At 41.9% G+C, this 15351-nt stretch overlaps 2 protein-coding genes across 4 annotated transcripts; one reads left to right on the top strand and one right to left on the bottom strand.

Annotated features, from left to right (window-relative positions):
* Window positions 1–211: 211 nt before the first annotated feature.
* Window positions 212–1122, bottom strand: LOC128754091 (CST complex subunit TEN1-like). The gene is made up of 3 exons (XM_053856428.1): window positions 927–1122; window positions 560–717; window positions 212–477 (listed from the first exon to the last, which is right to left on the bottom strand). The coding sequence occupies exons 1-3, from the start codon at window positions 1013–1015 to the stop codon at window positions 320–322; spliced, it is 405 nt and encodes a 134-aa protein (XP_053712403.1). The 5' UTR covers window positions 1016–1122; the 3' UTR covers window positions 212–319.
* LOC128754090 (peroxisomal acyl-coenzyme A oxidase 1-like) lies at window positions 929–15180 on the top strand. Of its 3 annotated transcripts, none has more exons than XM_053856427.1 (14): window positions 929–1353; window positions 2044–2203; window positions 4195–4355; window positions 6568–6675; window positions 6760–6879; window positions 6951–7066; window positions 7246–7415; window positions 7499–7661; window positions 9401–9591; window positions 10062–10241; window positions 11409–11514; window positions 11634–11777; window positions 11857–12063; window positions 13555–15180. In XM_053856427.1, exons 1-14 carry the CDS (start codon window positions 1245–1247, stop codon window positions 13603–13605), a joined length of 1986 nt encoding a protein of 661 aa, XP_053712402.1. In that variant the 5' UTR covers window positions 929–1244; the 3' UTR covers window positions 13606–15180. The 3 variants fall into 3 exon arrangements, with proteins under 3 accessions (XP_053712402.1, XP_053712401.1, XP_053712399.1); XM_053856426.1 differs by lacking the exon at window positions 4195–4355 and adding an exon at window positions 3645–3805 and having other exon boundaries at window positions 930–1353; XM_053856424.1 differs by lacking the exon at window positions 4195–4355 and adding an exon at window positions 5924–6084 and having other exon boundaries at window positions 935–1353.
* Window positions 15181–15351: the final 171 nt, after the last annotated feature.

Raw genomic sequence — 15351 nt, 5'->3', positions numbered from 1 at the left:
CGTAAACTTCCAGACACTCCAACTGAACAGCATCGTATTTTCTCTGTCTAGATGTCGACATTCATAACTGCCTCATATTAGCAGACTCCATCTGGATCCTGAGGGTGAGAGATGATGGAGTACTTGAACCAAACCCAGTTCTGATAAACTTGGCTTTACAAGATGATGAAGTTGAAGGCACACATTTAACAAATCATTTCTTCATAAAATACAGGGGAAAATTAACACTTTATAATCTTTATTGAAGGTACTCTCAGAATGCCGCAGTCACTCATTGATCATTGATCGCTTAGGTATCAAAAGTCACTGAAATATCTGTTTAACCATCATCAAGTTTGCATTTCTTAACAGATTTTTCTTTTCTTTCTTCCCTCTCCTCAAAGAAAGCTCTCTGTTCAGTGATGGCTTTTTGAAGAAGAGCGACGTTTACACCATCAACACAGTTGAGCACGCGGGCTTGGACCACAACTCCAACTCCTGTGAGAGAAAGACCAAGTCAGGTAGTTGGTCTGAGAACGGTGGACTCTCAGATTTAAAATCCCTCAGAATGACCTCTCACCCTCAACTTCTTCCACCTCACCCAGCACCAGGTAGTGCGCGCCCATAATGGGATTGAAAGGCTCCACAAACTGAGTTTGGACGGTGACCGTGTGCTCCTCCGAAGCGTTGTGAGACGACAGCGTCGCCCTGGATTCCCCTGACTCATAGCTGGTTAACCTGCAGAGATGAGACAGTCAGCAGCAACATCACAGTCCTCACAGCAACTAGGAGATGGATGTGTCTGACGTTTGGAATCACACCACCACAAACTGCTAAAACAACACGACGATCAGTTCAAGACAAAGCATCAAAGGAATCATTTTCATTCCTCGTGTTCATTGGTTGACATTTGTGGTGACAGGAAGTAGAAGATGGACAACCCTCACCTGCCAAAAGTTCGCAAAGATGTTCCTTCGGTCACTCTCCCCGACTTCACCTCCCATGGAAAGTGAAATACCGCAGCTGCTGGAAGCATTAGGACCAACGCTTTTCAATAGCTGACTTGGTTAATATAATATCAGGTAACCGAAGGAACGTCGCTACCGGTTTGTGTCACGTGACGCGATGCCGTCTTCCGCGTCGCCTCCGCTACGTCACGGGGAGGCCGTGTTTGTGGTAGCGGCTGAGCTGAGGTGGAAATACATCTCCTAAGGACACCATCACCGTCTTTCTACGTGCATGCATTGTTGAACTCTCCTGAAAAAATGAATCCCGACATCGTGAAAGAGCGCAAAGCCGCCACCTTTGATGTGGAGAAACTTACCCACATACTGGACGGCGGCCCGGAGAAGACCAAGAGAAGACGGGAAATAGGTGAGTTATACCAGCCTGAATTGTGACACACATGTCGAGCCTGTCATGCTGCTGATCTATTTGATAAGAATCACCACATTTAGTCGCAGTATGGTTCTAAAAATACGAACATAGTTGCTGTAAACGAAGCTAACTTTAAGCGTCCGCCGTCGCAAGTAGTCCCTCCAACCATCGTAACCACATGCACTTGTTTGCTCTGTTAATACCTTCATTATTATTTTTAATACCACCAAAGATATCTGTCAATGTTCACTTCAATGCAAACAGCAAAAACATTTGCCATTTCTTTCGGAGCCACAGATGCAAAGACCTTTAACATGAATATCTTCATGTGACAAGACTAGACTTTGACCTGTAATGACCGTAAACAGCGCAGCGCATGTCATTCTGTTGTTTATTTCATTGCAGTTAAGAATTATAATTTATGTTTACGTATATAGTTATGTGTGTTATTTTTAAATATCCGAAATATCTTCATGGATCGATTTAAAATAGAGTGTCCGTTTCAGTTCTCAGCTAAAGTGATATAGAACAACACACAATAAAAGGTATGAAAATAGAGAGAATTTACACTTATAAATCTAAATTCAGCCATTCAACAATCCTTTTCTGAGCCACGAAGAGCTGCATTATTTAGTCTAGTCTTTTTTGCTGACAATATTTCTAACTGAAATACATATTCCAATCCAGAATCCTTAGTACTCAGCGATCCAGACTTCAAAGGAGAAGATCCAAACTTCCTCTCCCGCAGTGAACGCTATGACCAGGCTGTTCGGAGGAGCGCTCAGATGATCCTGAAGATGAGAGAGTATGGCATAGCTGATCCTGATGAGATCTACTACTATAAGAGGTACGGTAAATGTTCCAGGCGGAAAAATCTGTAGATGAGGTCAACCTGTTGTTAGGTGGCTACCATATTTTTCTAAGACTTTTTAGAGGTCTTATAAGATGACTTTTGCTGGGGACAGTCTTTAAAATCTTTGCTCTGAGCAACTTGATTTAGTGCTGCAGTCGACACTGTTTTTCAATGGGCCTGCAGCTTTTGTCCACATACCTTGCCAGTAAGTGGACGTTTCCCTTTTTTGCTGCATTTGCAGTCTTTCTTTTGAGCTATAACTAACCACTTTTTTGATGGGACAAAGCTGGCATGGACCTTTTTGGCACAGTGATTTTGGAGTTTCTTAATGCAGTCGTGCGAATCCTGTGATGCTCATGGCTATTTTCCTGTGGCAAACTGCACCAGCATAACTTTATTTGACAACATTAAAAGTCTGTTTTCTTTGCTAAAGCTGCGTCCAACTGTCATTTTCTTTGGACTACAGAATTGTCAGTCATCCCATTTTGATTCACCTGTTGTCATTCATGGCAGTGACTCCGCACCTGTCTGTGCCTCTTCAGTAGTGACACAAATACATTCAAGACATCAGTCAGATACACGATCTAATCAAATAAAAGTTTGAGCCTTTCTAGAACAAACACTTGTAGAAATACATGCCTCAATGTGAGTGTGTGTAACAAACAAAGTTGCTGTGATTTAGATGATGAACAACATCAAACAAATGGATTTAGATGATGATACATGTGTATAGATGTGTGTCCTCAGTGAAATAACCTTATAATCCAAGCTTGAATTTGGAGGGTAAAGGGGAATCTTTCCAGTCCAGCAGCTTCAGTCGGAGCAAAGTTCAAGTCAAGATTAAACTGTGCAACAGGCTATGCAGTGTGATGTAATATGTGATCTATTCAAATATTAACCTTTCAAGCTACTTTGTAAACTTTGGGCTTGATTTTAACTTCAGGACCAGTGATTACAACAGCTAACTGTCCCTTCATCTGTGGGGCTGTTGATAAATAGAATAATGACAAATTTTGATTGGACTTTGAGGCAAACAGTAGATTACACAGCTTTGTCCTGACTTGTCAAAGTTAACAGTCGACCATTTAGATTCTCACAGTAGGTAGTGGTGATCTGCAACCATTTTATGTCCGTTGACGTAACATCCAAAGTTGATAAGAGGAGTTTATTATCAAGTATCATCTCTTAACTTGACCCTACAAAGAAACATCATGGCCTTCATATTATCTGTTTTTAATGTTTCTCTAATTTTACTTTTCTTTATTGCATTTTATATCACCCCTTCGATAATCAGTGTATGAGATATTAACCATGGTAACCAGCTGTAAAGATGTAGAGCGACGCATAGAAGCTTGCAGTGCCTCTTTGGCAACATACTAACATCAGTCGCTGAACTTGTTGTCGCTTGTTGATCATCTCTCCTTCTCCCAACCAGCCTGGTTCAAAGCCACCATGTGGAGCCTGTGGGTCTCCACTTTGTTATGTTCATCCCGACCCTGCTGCATCTGTGTGACTCTGAGCAGGCCGAGAGATGGATTCCCATGGCTCAGTCCCTCCAGATTTGGGGCACCTACGCCCAAACTGAAATGGGTCACGGTCAGTTCTGGTCTCAGCCCTTGACAGACTTCCATCTGATACTGGAGTGGAAAGAATAGTCTTCTGAAGAGCTCTGTTCAAATGTGGTCAGAGTGGCTTTTCTAAATATAATGTGTTTGACAGTGTATTAACATCATATCATACTGGGGTGAAAGTTTGCAACAAAGTGCAACCCAGATGACACACAAAATTAGCAAATGCCCAAGTCTTTGCTGGGAATCCTTCGTAAAACAACTCTGGGTTTGGTGCGAACCAGGGTCTCTCTGTGCTGATGATTCATATAATATCCATGTTGATGATTTAAGGCACTTACAAAGCTACAGTTGTTTGTCTTCACAACATACTAATATCAGCAGTTTAACACCGTCATCCTTCCCTCTTTCAACCAGAATGGTTCTAGGCAACAATCCGGAGCCTGCAGGTCTCCACTACTCAATGTTCCTCCCCACCCTCTACCGTCAATGTGCCCCTGAGCAGGCCAAGAAATGGATTCCATTGGCCGAGTCTGTCCAGATTTTGGGCACCTATGCCCAAACTGAACTGGGTCACGGTCAGTTCTGATCTCAGCTCTCTATGTGGAGGCTTGTAATGAAGGCTTGAGGGATATGACTTATTGACTCTCAGGCTCTTCCAAAGTGAGCAAATAAAGTTTTAAGACAGAATTCGGCTTCTCTTGACAGATTATATCCTCGGCGGCTTGATATCCCATAATAGGAAGCTTGAATCAATGCTTCTTTGATTACCTCTTTCTGTCTCAATAATAACTTGCTCACATATTAAGATTATTTTTTGATCAACTCTTGGCAAAATATGAATTAGAAATGTACTACAATCACGTCCGTCACAGTAGCTCAGTCTCTAGGTCTCTGTGTCTCAGTATAAAAGTAGCTTGAGGAGTTTCTGTCTGTCATGCACCAGAAGGTGCTTGTGCAGAGAATGTTGTCGGTCAGCTCTCCATGAGGCTGCATTCTTGGTGCGAACTGAATGCCCCCGTATAAACTGAGCTGCTCAGAAAGTGGGCCAAGCATCTATTGTGAGAGACTTCACTGGGACACGTGATCCAACCTTTATTCATGCTTTAACCTGACTTTTTATGACTCGTGAGTGAGGTTCTGATGTGGTGAACCTGATATGGTGATGAGACGTGTTGAGAATCTCTGCATAAATCGGTCATGTGTTGTGTCACGACAACAGACAGCCGCAGCCTGCTTGACCTCCCAAACAACTGTGCGTTCTCATGTTTGTATTCACAACATTCATGCTTCTCCATGTGTTAGCAAGATGATGTGTCATCTACTGAACAATATACTGAAGTGTTAAAGAACAATGTTCATCAACTTCAGTTTAAAAAAAAACAATGTGGCATCTACACAAACTCTCACTTTCATTGACTCAGTTTTGGCTACTCATTACGTAATTGAAACTGATGCCAAAAAATGTGGTTCATGTAACCTTCACAGTATCATCATTTTTGTTGTTCTTGTCGCCCTTTCAACGGAAATATTTGGAAGGAGTGAGGTGGCCATTTTGCCTCTGCCTTTATTAAACTCAAAATCAATCTTTATTGAGGAGACAGATTCCTGTGATGAGGAGAACTTTTACACTGCTGCTGACTCTCTACACATTGGTTGTGTGTCTCAGCAATACTGTAGCCCTGCAGTGACATCACCCGCTGCCCTCCTATGTTCGCTATTGTCTTTACAATATTGGCGCTCCAAAGGAATACAGTTGTTTTGAGAACCAGTCTGGACATAAGCCTCACAACAAAACGTGTACTGACAAAACATTCAGGCTTGTCATTAAGCGAGTTATATCGAGGCAGATTTTTGAACTTTGGTTTTTGCTGCTCAGTCCTTCAAAGGGAATCTCCTGACTGATGACTATTCTAATGTCAAAGTGATTCATTGCATATTTCTGGTTGCTTGAAATGCTCACAAGCTATTTCGATTTCTCTTTTGTCACCTCTGGCTTCCCATGATTTGTTTTCTGTCCTACCAACATTGTTGTCATTCCCATACTGGTTTTGCTTTGAATCAATTTTCTGTCCAAATTTTTTTCCTCGTTTTGGCATCACCACATGGTTTCCCTTCCCATTTGCCCCTCTCTTGCGTGGCCTAGCTGTGTGCAGACAGACAGGCCAGAGGCGCTGGACCTCCATCTGGGGATGTTCCTGCCCACTCTGCTCAACCAGGCCACACCAGAGCAAATGGACCATTTCTTCATGCCAGCCTGGAACTTAAAGATCATCGGAACCTATGCTCAGACTGAGATGGGCCACGGTAAAGCACCGTAGCGAGGAAGTTTAGGTCTTCATTTCAGTGCTTCACGTAAGAGTTTGGGTCTAGCGAAAGACTTAACCCTCACCTTTTTAGTCATTGAAATTTAGAGTGAAATACAACTATAAGTATGAAGTTGACAAGTTCTCCAACATCTGCATGTATTTTCATATTTCATGTATAATGTTTGCTGTTTCATGTGTTTATTCTTTTGAAGGACATTAATTCTTCAGTCAGCAGGACCTGGTTTCCTTTGGGACCCAGCTTATGGCTTGTGGCAGGCAAACTCGCTTTATATGCTAAATTCTGATACTTCTGCTGAAAAATCACTGGCACATGTTATACATCTGTCAAACACATACAAAAAATCAAATTGGTTTTGGCATTTATGCGGATGGCCTCTTGTTTGATCACATGGAATGTCAATTTTTGTCATGCTAATTCAGTTCAACCCAAAGTTCATCTCCTGCTGGTGCTGTCGTATAGGTACTCACCTCCGGGGGCTAGAGACGACTGCCACTTACGATCCATCCACACAGCAGTTCGTCCTCAACAGTCCCACTGTCAGCTCCATCAAGTGGTGGCCCGGAGGACGTGAGTGTCTCAGTGTTATGAAGAACAGAAAGTTTTATTATTGATAGTGAAGGAGTGTCTCGTACCACTTTCTCTCATTATTAGTTGGTAAAACATCCAACCACGCCATTGTCCTTGCTCAGCTATACACTTTGGGCAACTGCCATGGCCTCCACGCTTTCATTGTCCCCCTCCGTGACCTGGACACACACCAACCTCTCCCAGGTGACCAAATGCGCATCTGTTTAAGAGCTTGTTTATCATTTCCCAAAGATTTTATTTATTCTGTTTTGCAGGTGTTGTTATTGGAGATATTGGACCAAAGTTTGGTTTCAGCGAAGTCGACAACGGTTATTTAAAACTGGATAACGTGCGGATTCCAAGGGAGAATATGCTGATGAAGTATTCCAAGGTAACATGTCCTTAATGCTTTGTTTAAATATGTATCAATACTCACGTAGTGCCTCTTCAAACAAACCCTTAAGGAAACTAATATTTAAGTAGCTTTGCGGTTTGTTTATTAAAATGAACATTGTGCAGTTATGTTCTGGATTCGACTTTAATCTTATCACGTGTTTTTATGTCCACAAGGTGGAGCCTGACGGCAGCTATGTGAAACCGCCCAGTGACAAACTCACCTACGGAACCATGGTTTTTATCCGCTCCATGATCGTTGGCGAGTCAGCCCGGGCCCTCTCTAAGGCTTGCACCATAGCCATCCGCTACAGTACTGTTCGGCATCAGTCAGAGATCCGCCCTGGGTCCGTCATCACACACACCTTCTGTTGCACGAAGGGACAATGTTTTGTGAGATTTTAAATATGTGCTTGTGCCTCATCTACAGTGAACCAGAGCCCCAGATCCTGGACTATCAGACGCAGCAGCACAAGCTCTTCCCGCTGCTGGCTACAGCTTATGCCTTCACCTTTGTCGGCCAGTACATGAGGCAGATGTACAACCGCATCATTGGAGACATCCAGCAGGGTGACTTCAGTGAGATGCCCGAGGTAATGATTCCAGATTCAGACTCACTGATTTTAGCTCTGACTTTGTACCAAATGTGAGATTGCACAAGTATATAGGTGAAAAAAATGGGTAGAAATCAAGATATGTTCAGATCAGAATGATGTATCTCATAAATTGAGCAAAGTTCTATAACTATATTTTTGTTTTGAAGTCTACTCATGTATTTTATTTTAATTAAAAAATACTCATGCCTATGTTTCCCAAAATTTAAATGTAAAATTTAGTAAGTTAAGGAACTCTTGCAAAACTGACCCACTTCCCATAATGCACTACAATACAGTTGACAATGTAAATTACAGTTAAAGTAGATACAGGATTGAAACAAATTAATGCCGCCGTGAGGGTGGGCAAGACAGTTTCTTCTTACGCCAGTCACAAGCACGGATAAATGCAGAGGGTTGTGTCAGGAAGGGCATCTGACATAAAAACTTGCCAAACTATCCAACTTGCATGATGCTGCAGACTGCAAGGTACCACACGTCACATCATCCACATTTGTCCACCAGTGTAGATCAGGACGTGGCAAAGATTTGTAAGGCTGAAGTGAGAATGGAATTGAAGAGGAGGAAGAATGAGTTGTGGGAAAGAGTAGTGGAATGTAGACTAAGGGCAGAGTTTAGAAAAAAGGAGCACCACAGATGCAGTGTTTGCTTTGAGCATCTTCAGGGAGAAGTCAGAAGGAGCTGCATTGTGTCTTTGTGGACCTGGAGAAAGCATACGACAGAGTGCCAAGACTCTGTCGTATGCTTTCTCCTGCAGCACACACTGAGGTGTGCTGCAGGTGTAACAGGATTTCAAGGTGGAGGTGGGACTGCACCAAGGCTCGGCTCTGAGCCCCTTCTTGTTTGCCAATGGTGATGGACAGGTTGACAGATGAGGTTAGACAAGAAGCCCAGTGGACGATGATGACATTGTGATCTGTGGTGAGAGCAGGGAGCAAGTTGAAGATAAGCTAGAGAGGTGGAGATTTGCCTTAGAAAGGAGAGGAATGAAGGTTAGCCGCATTAAGATGGAATACATGTGTGTGAATGTGAGGGAGCCAAGTGGACAGGTGAAGTTACAGGATGTTGAGATAAAAACGCAGGGGATTTTAAGTACTTAGGCTCAACTGTCCGGGGCAATGGAGAGTGTGACAAAGAGGTGAGGAAGCGGGTGCAGGCAGGATGGAATCATTGGAGAAAAGTGTCAGGTGTGATGTGTGACAAAAGGGTGTCGGCAAGGATGAAAGGGAAAGTGTACAAATGGTGGCACTGAGGAAAAGACAGGAGGCAGAGATGAAGATGCTGAGGTCCTCTCTGGGAGTGACCAGAATGCATAGGATCAGGACCTGTATATCAGAGGGACAGCACGCCAGGTGTTTAGGAGACAAAGTCAGAGAGGCTAGATGGAGATGGTTTGGACATGTACAGAGGAGAGAGAGCCAGTACATTGGTAGGAAGATGTTGAGATTGGAACTGCCAGGCAGAAGGTGGAGAGGAAGGCCAAAGAGGAGATTTATGGAGGTGGTGAACATGAGATTTGTAGGTTTGAGAGAAGAGGAAGCAGAGGGCTGGATTCAAACAAATTGGTTCTGCTGCTTAAATCTACTCAGTTAAAAGGTGGTATTTTCTGAGAGCAAGTTTGACACCTTCTGATGCAGTCCATACTTCCACATTGATGAAAACGATTTTGCTATGTTTTGAAGACTTCTTTCCAACGGTAACTTGTGCTCATCTTCCAGCTGCACGCTCTGTCAGCGGGCCTGAAGGCCTTCACCACTTGGACGTCCAACTCCGGGATCGAGGTTTGTCGGATGTCCTGCGGTGGTCACGGATATTCTCAAAGCAGTGGTTTCCCCGACATCTATGTCAATTTCACTCCAACTTGCACTTACGAGGGAGAAAACACAGTCATGATGCTGCAGACTGCAAGGTACCACACATCACATCATCCACATTTGTCCACTAACTTTAGATGAATTTACTGACTGAAGTTGAGGTCGGTGTCAACAAATGACTTGTGGGGCCTTTGATAAACTAAGAGGTGCAGGAGGGATGAAGATATGAGTTCAGATAAAGCGCAATTGAATGTTCAGATTGTAGTTTCTACCTGTGTATTTATTATAATTAAACTAAGACTCAAGTTTGTTGGTCTTGTTGCTGGTCGAAATATTTTTTCCCTTGGCAGGTCTGTGACAAGTCCCAGGAACAAGATCATTTTTTAAAGATGTTTTTTATGTTTTGTTGGCTACATTGTCACAGTTAGCTTTTCTCAACATGCTGGAGTATTGTTTGACGGCATTCCCTAAAAAATAATTCATATATGTTGTGATCACAGACCTGTGTTATTCCTGGGACTGTTCTACCTTAGGCGTAATAATCCTTCTGCCTTCTACCACTCAGGTACCTGGTGAAGAGCTACCGTCAGGTCAAAGCGGGTCAGCAGCTCAGAGGAATCGTGTCCTACCTGAATGAAGCTGAACACCGGAGAGTCCAGCCGCAGTCTGTCGCTGCCCGACCCACCGTGGTGGACATCAACGACCTGTCCAGTCTGGTAGAGGTGTACAAGCTGCGAGCCGCCATGTAAGAGACAGCACTTGTTTGTAATTTCAAGTATGGACTCAACAAATACAATGGATTAAAAGTCATTTAGATGACTCACAATAGCTAGACAACTATCCATCCAGGAGTCCGCTATTCAAAAAATATTAAATAACCCCTTCATTGCTGCAACAATACACTGGTTATGTAGATATGTTTTGATTTCATAGATGTAGAATTGACAAAGAAAATGTTTAGTAGTTTAGTTTAGTAGTTACACAATATGACTGTTAATATTAAAAACTGTTAAAATTGTTAAGACAAAAACATGACTGGATATTTCAACTTTATCACATGGTAAGAGCACTAAAATGACAATAATTGAAGTGAGCTGATGAATTTAAACTTGAAACTAGTCTACTTGGTTTTATGGCAGTTATTAAGTTGAGGTGTTTTTCACTAGTGTGATTAGGATTATGCAGCCTGATGGTCTTTCTCTTTACGACTTAGTGCCTCCCAAACTAGCTGTCTAACTAAAGTTAAATAAAGAAATTATTCATTTTCAAACAAAGCACAGTATGCCTTTCTTTGCTTGAATCGTTGGATAGCTTCCATTTTCTTCTTTCAGGAAGCATTTAATTTTTTAAATTGCAAGTTAAAGTGTGAATACAAAAAATAATCTTGCCACAAAAACTTGACTCCATTCATTCAGTTACATCATGGTCCTAAATTTGAAAGCTAGGAGTCTTGCTGCTACTTAAACAGGATTGAGTTACAGTTTTCTAAACCATTACTTTGGAAAATTCAGGTTAAGTTGAAGCATTTCCTACCCAGTTGTATCTTAACCAGTCGAGACAAAACTCCTTTCTCTGTCTTCTGTGAATATAATTCAACATTTCCACCCATTAAAGTTTGGACCAAATGCTAGATTCATTTGTTTTGGTCTTGTTATTGTTGCTCATAATAGTCGCCTCAGACTGCTAAGTGTCCTCTCAGAGCCATTAACGTTAAAATCAGTCTTTTCTGCAGAGCACTTCAGAGACAACCTAGATTGTTACTGCGGTTTGAAGCTCATTCATATTTCATTTTTAAAAATGGGGGACATTAAACCATTACTGTTCAGTGGTTTTACTTTGAGAGAGACCTTATATTCTGTTCTGGTGTGTTGGTGTTGATTGTTTCTCCCTTTCATGTGTTCTGTTATTTCAGTTTAGTAGAAATGGCAGCGAAGAGCATTCAACAAGAACTGCAGCGCAGGAAGAGTCAAGAAGATGCCTGGAACAACAGCTCCATCGACCTGGTCAGAGCCTCAGATGTAAGTGGTCAACCACCAAAATACATGTGTGCTCCTGCTGGGGTTGGTCACCAGTAGAATAGTGTTGCTCAGGGCTCTGAAATCCTTTATTTAAAGGTTCACATGGAACTTGTTTGCAGGCTCATTGCCACTATGTTGTGGTGAAGCTCTTCGCAGAGAAGCTGACTGAAGTTGGAGTGACAGCCATACACTCAGTGCTGTCCACCTTGGCTCTGCTCTATGCTCTGCACGGCATCTCCAACAACTCTGGTGACTTCCTGCAGGTGAGAAGTCATGTTCCTTTATCATACTCAAAAGAGCGCTGTTCACCAACACCCCCACTGATTCTCTTCTGAATTCTAGGCAGGCCTCCTCACTGTTCCACAACTGCACCTGATTTCGGTTCGCATAAAGGAGCTGCTGTCTCAGCTGAGACCTAACGCTGTCGCTCTGACCGACGCCTTCGACTACCATGATCGGAAACTCAACTCAGTCCTTGGAAGATATGATGGGAATGTCTACGAGAACATGTTCGAATGGGCTCGCAAGTCTCCCCTCAACGCCACAGAGGTCAGTAGAGACAGGGTCTCTAAGTCCTAGCTTGTTTGGAAGATACCACTTGACCAGACTGTTTTTTTGGCTCAGACTTTTCCAGTTGCCTCTGACATGATCTAACATTTAAGTTAACATATCCCCTCAAGGTTTTTGACGTCTACGAGACTTACGTCTGACTTTTTCACTCGGGCTGCTCAAAACGATTGAGTTAGCTTCTCAGTGGTTAAGCTCCTGTTTGTTAAAAAGAACTAAAATAATATATATTTATTATGTTTTTGTCTGTTATTTAATGAAAAAAAATCCAAAAATCTGTGTTCCATTTTATTATTACTATTTCTGCACAACGACCAATAGAGGTCCCAGGTGGAAATCTCTTAGTGATTTAGTGGCTCAGTCAAAAAAAGATTAATATTGAAAACAGAAACAATTGAGCTTGTCAGAATTCTCTTACTTTTGTGCTTTTAAAGACTGTTTCTGTAAATAAAATGATCTCTTTTAACCTTTTATTATCTATTAAACTGCACTTTACTTGAACTATATACCTTTTAAGTGTAAGAATTCCACTTTTAATTGACATTGAAAAACCTTTGTATTAGGCCTTTTTTTCTGTAACTTTGACGACCTCAAATTTACGTAACCTTTTTCAGTATGGGCCCTTCAATCCAGTACAGGCAGAGTGCCATCATAAGTGTGGTCATAGTGCCTGCAAAGCGGATGCAGACAACAGACGGCGGCGTTGCAGCCGCAGCAAATTCACAACTGGCGCTGGAAGATCTCTAATGATGTGTCCTCTGAGTCATGACTTTAATGCTTGTAGCGAGCAATCTGGCGTGTGCACCAAAGCTTGCTCTGAAGAGGTTGCAGTTGACATTTGAAGCCACGCAACCGGTTATATATGAACTGTGCTGAACAGTTCATTTCCAAAAGTGGCAACGTAACACAACAGTGGTCCCCATGTTACATACTCTTGCACTGTAGGAATCTTTCTAGTTGGTTTAGACCAGAGGTGCAACACACACACTGTACCAGCTGACACAAACAACGCCAGACTGACTACAACTGATTACAATGTTCAGAGACCTGATTCACAAGTCTGTTTGTGATAGTTGGGTTGGCACAAAAGCCTGCACCACCCTGGCCCTTTGAGGACCGGTTTGCCCACCTCTGATTTAAATCCATCCTCCCCACAGAGTTGGCATTTACTCAGACAGAAGAGTGGCGTCACCGGTGAAAAACACATGATAAGGGATTATCTTCTCTGCACTACCGGAGTCTGTCGCTGAAATCAATTTTTGGTTGAACCTTGTTCTTATTTATTTGTTTTACCTCTTATTTGGAAGGTTAAATTCTAAATTTCCATGAAGAAAAAATGTTCCATGTGTGTCCCTTGCTGTACTGAAAATGTACTGAACCAAAGTATTTACCGTTACACCCTTATTATTATTATTATTATTATTATTATTATTGGTGAAGAAATTAACTCTGAATGTCTCTGAATTCTCTCAGGTCCACGAGTCTTTCCACAAGTATCTGAAGCCACTGAGGTCCAAACTGTGAGCTGATCCACCGCCGTTCCCAAATCCCTGCCCACGACAGAACTGGACTTCTTATTACTGACACTACTTTAGGACCAGAGAGAACTAGTTTGTCAAATGTATTACTGAGGTCACTGTTTTTGGAATCAAGACTATTGAGCAAAGTAAAAAGTCGCCTCCGAGGGCTTGACAAGATAACAGTAACACTCATTTTGTGCGATTTAAAAAGGTAAAATAACAGTTTGTAAACACATTGGCCGTGTTAGTTTTGAACTGCAACAGCAGCCCAGTAGCTGGTGTGACGTCTCCACAGAAATACTTCAATCATCTAATGGAACTTAGCCCATCAAAACATTTTTTGTTCGTCTGCAGTTGTACGAAAAGTTGTCTGACACTCGAGCTGACAGTTGCGCAAGTGGCTCAGACATGGGGGTGGAGGGTTGTGAAAGTGCAGTTGTAATTGTGGTAGACATGTTTGAAGGTCATAAATGAATTTGTCAGTCTCCACACACTGCACTCACCCTGGGCTGTTTGCTCCTTTCTGACTTCTCATTTTACTTTAAAAAAAAAACAGAATTGCCTTTCAAGTTTGTGAATGCTGTTGAAAAGCCTCTCTGCCTATATATATGTTAGGTTGGACTGAAATTTGCGACAGGTTAGCAAAACCAAATTTGTTATTAATCCTTATGTTGTTTTTTTTTTGTTTTATCATTTTTTCTACTAGTACAAATGTTTTTGTACTAGTAAGAAGTTGGAAGTGAGGAGTGGTTTTACCCAACAGAAACAGAAACTCTGTTCCGTTTGAGCTGGGAGTTTTGTGATTGCAAGTGACAAGAACAACTCCACTTCGCCTTTTTTGTATATAACAACACAACAACACAAAACCACCGACTTGCTTTTACTTGGTGTGTTTTCATAATTTTTTTGGTGTCGACAGGTTGTCAGTGATGGTGCCATCATGCTGCAAGTGGGTGATGCATTTGTCCTCCATACACTCACTGAAGATGTTTTTAGCTTAGCAGCAGAAACGCTTGCAACTGTTGCTCCTTTATCAGCAGCCCACACTGCATTATCTTCGGTCGACAAGTTAGAATCACATGTGCTACTTTAATTCACAGTGGCCTCTAAATTTCTCCTGCTTTACTGTCATGAGTTTTGCTCTTTTTCTCTGCTCGGTATGACTGAAAACCCTCAAATCTCTTGTTAAAATAAATTCTTTTTACTAGACGGGACAACTTATCGATCATTTTTGACATGCTGATCTCCTTTTGCACTTAAACCATGACAATATTTGTGATAAATAAAAACATATTTTAGCTACAACTGACGAGAATGTAATCTATATTTCTAAAGTCCTAATAAGGGTGGGATGTGTGTCTGTAGTTGAATGTGCGCCTGAGGAAGAAGATGTCCTTCGGTTTGTCCACGCATTTTGATAATTCCGTCTTCAATGGTCAGTACTTTGTAATAACACGCTCTTAACTGTTCAGTGACCTAATTTGTATGACTGTTGATTTGTTGTTATTCTGTATGTAAAGTGAGATGAAAATGTTTTTTTTTTTCATTATCTAACCTTTAATTAAATATCTAAGCATTATGTCAAGTGTGATTCCTCAAGTGATGTCATGAATCAGTGTCATGTTATAGGCAAAAACCCTGACTTTGCTTCTCTTCACTTGTTACATGCATTGTTTCTCCAGAGCAAAGGTGGGCACTTTAGTTTCCTAAGGGGCCACATTCACGATAGGGGCCATCAAGCCAAAAACAC

This window comes from Synchiropus splendidus, chromosome 2, assembly GCF_027744825.2.
Source record: "Synchiropus splendidus isolate RoL2022-P1 chromosome 2, RoL_Sspl_1.0, whole genome shotgun sequence".
NCBI lineage: Eukaryota > Metazoa > Chordata > Actinopteri > Syngnathiformes > Callionymidae > Synchiropus > Synchiropus splendidus.
Note: the sequence above shows the minus strand (reverse complement) of the source record. Positions and strands in the feature narration are given on the sequence as shown.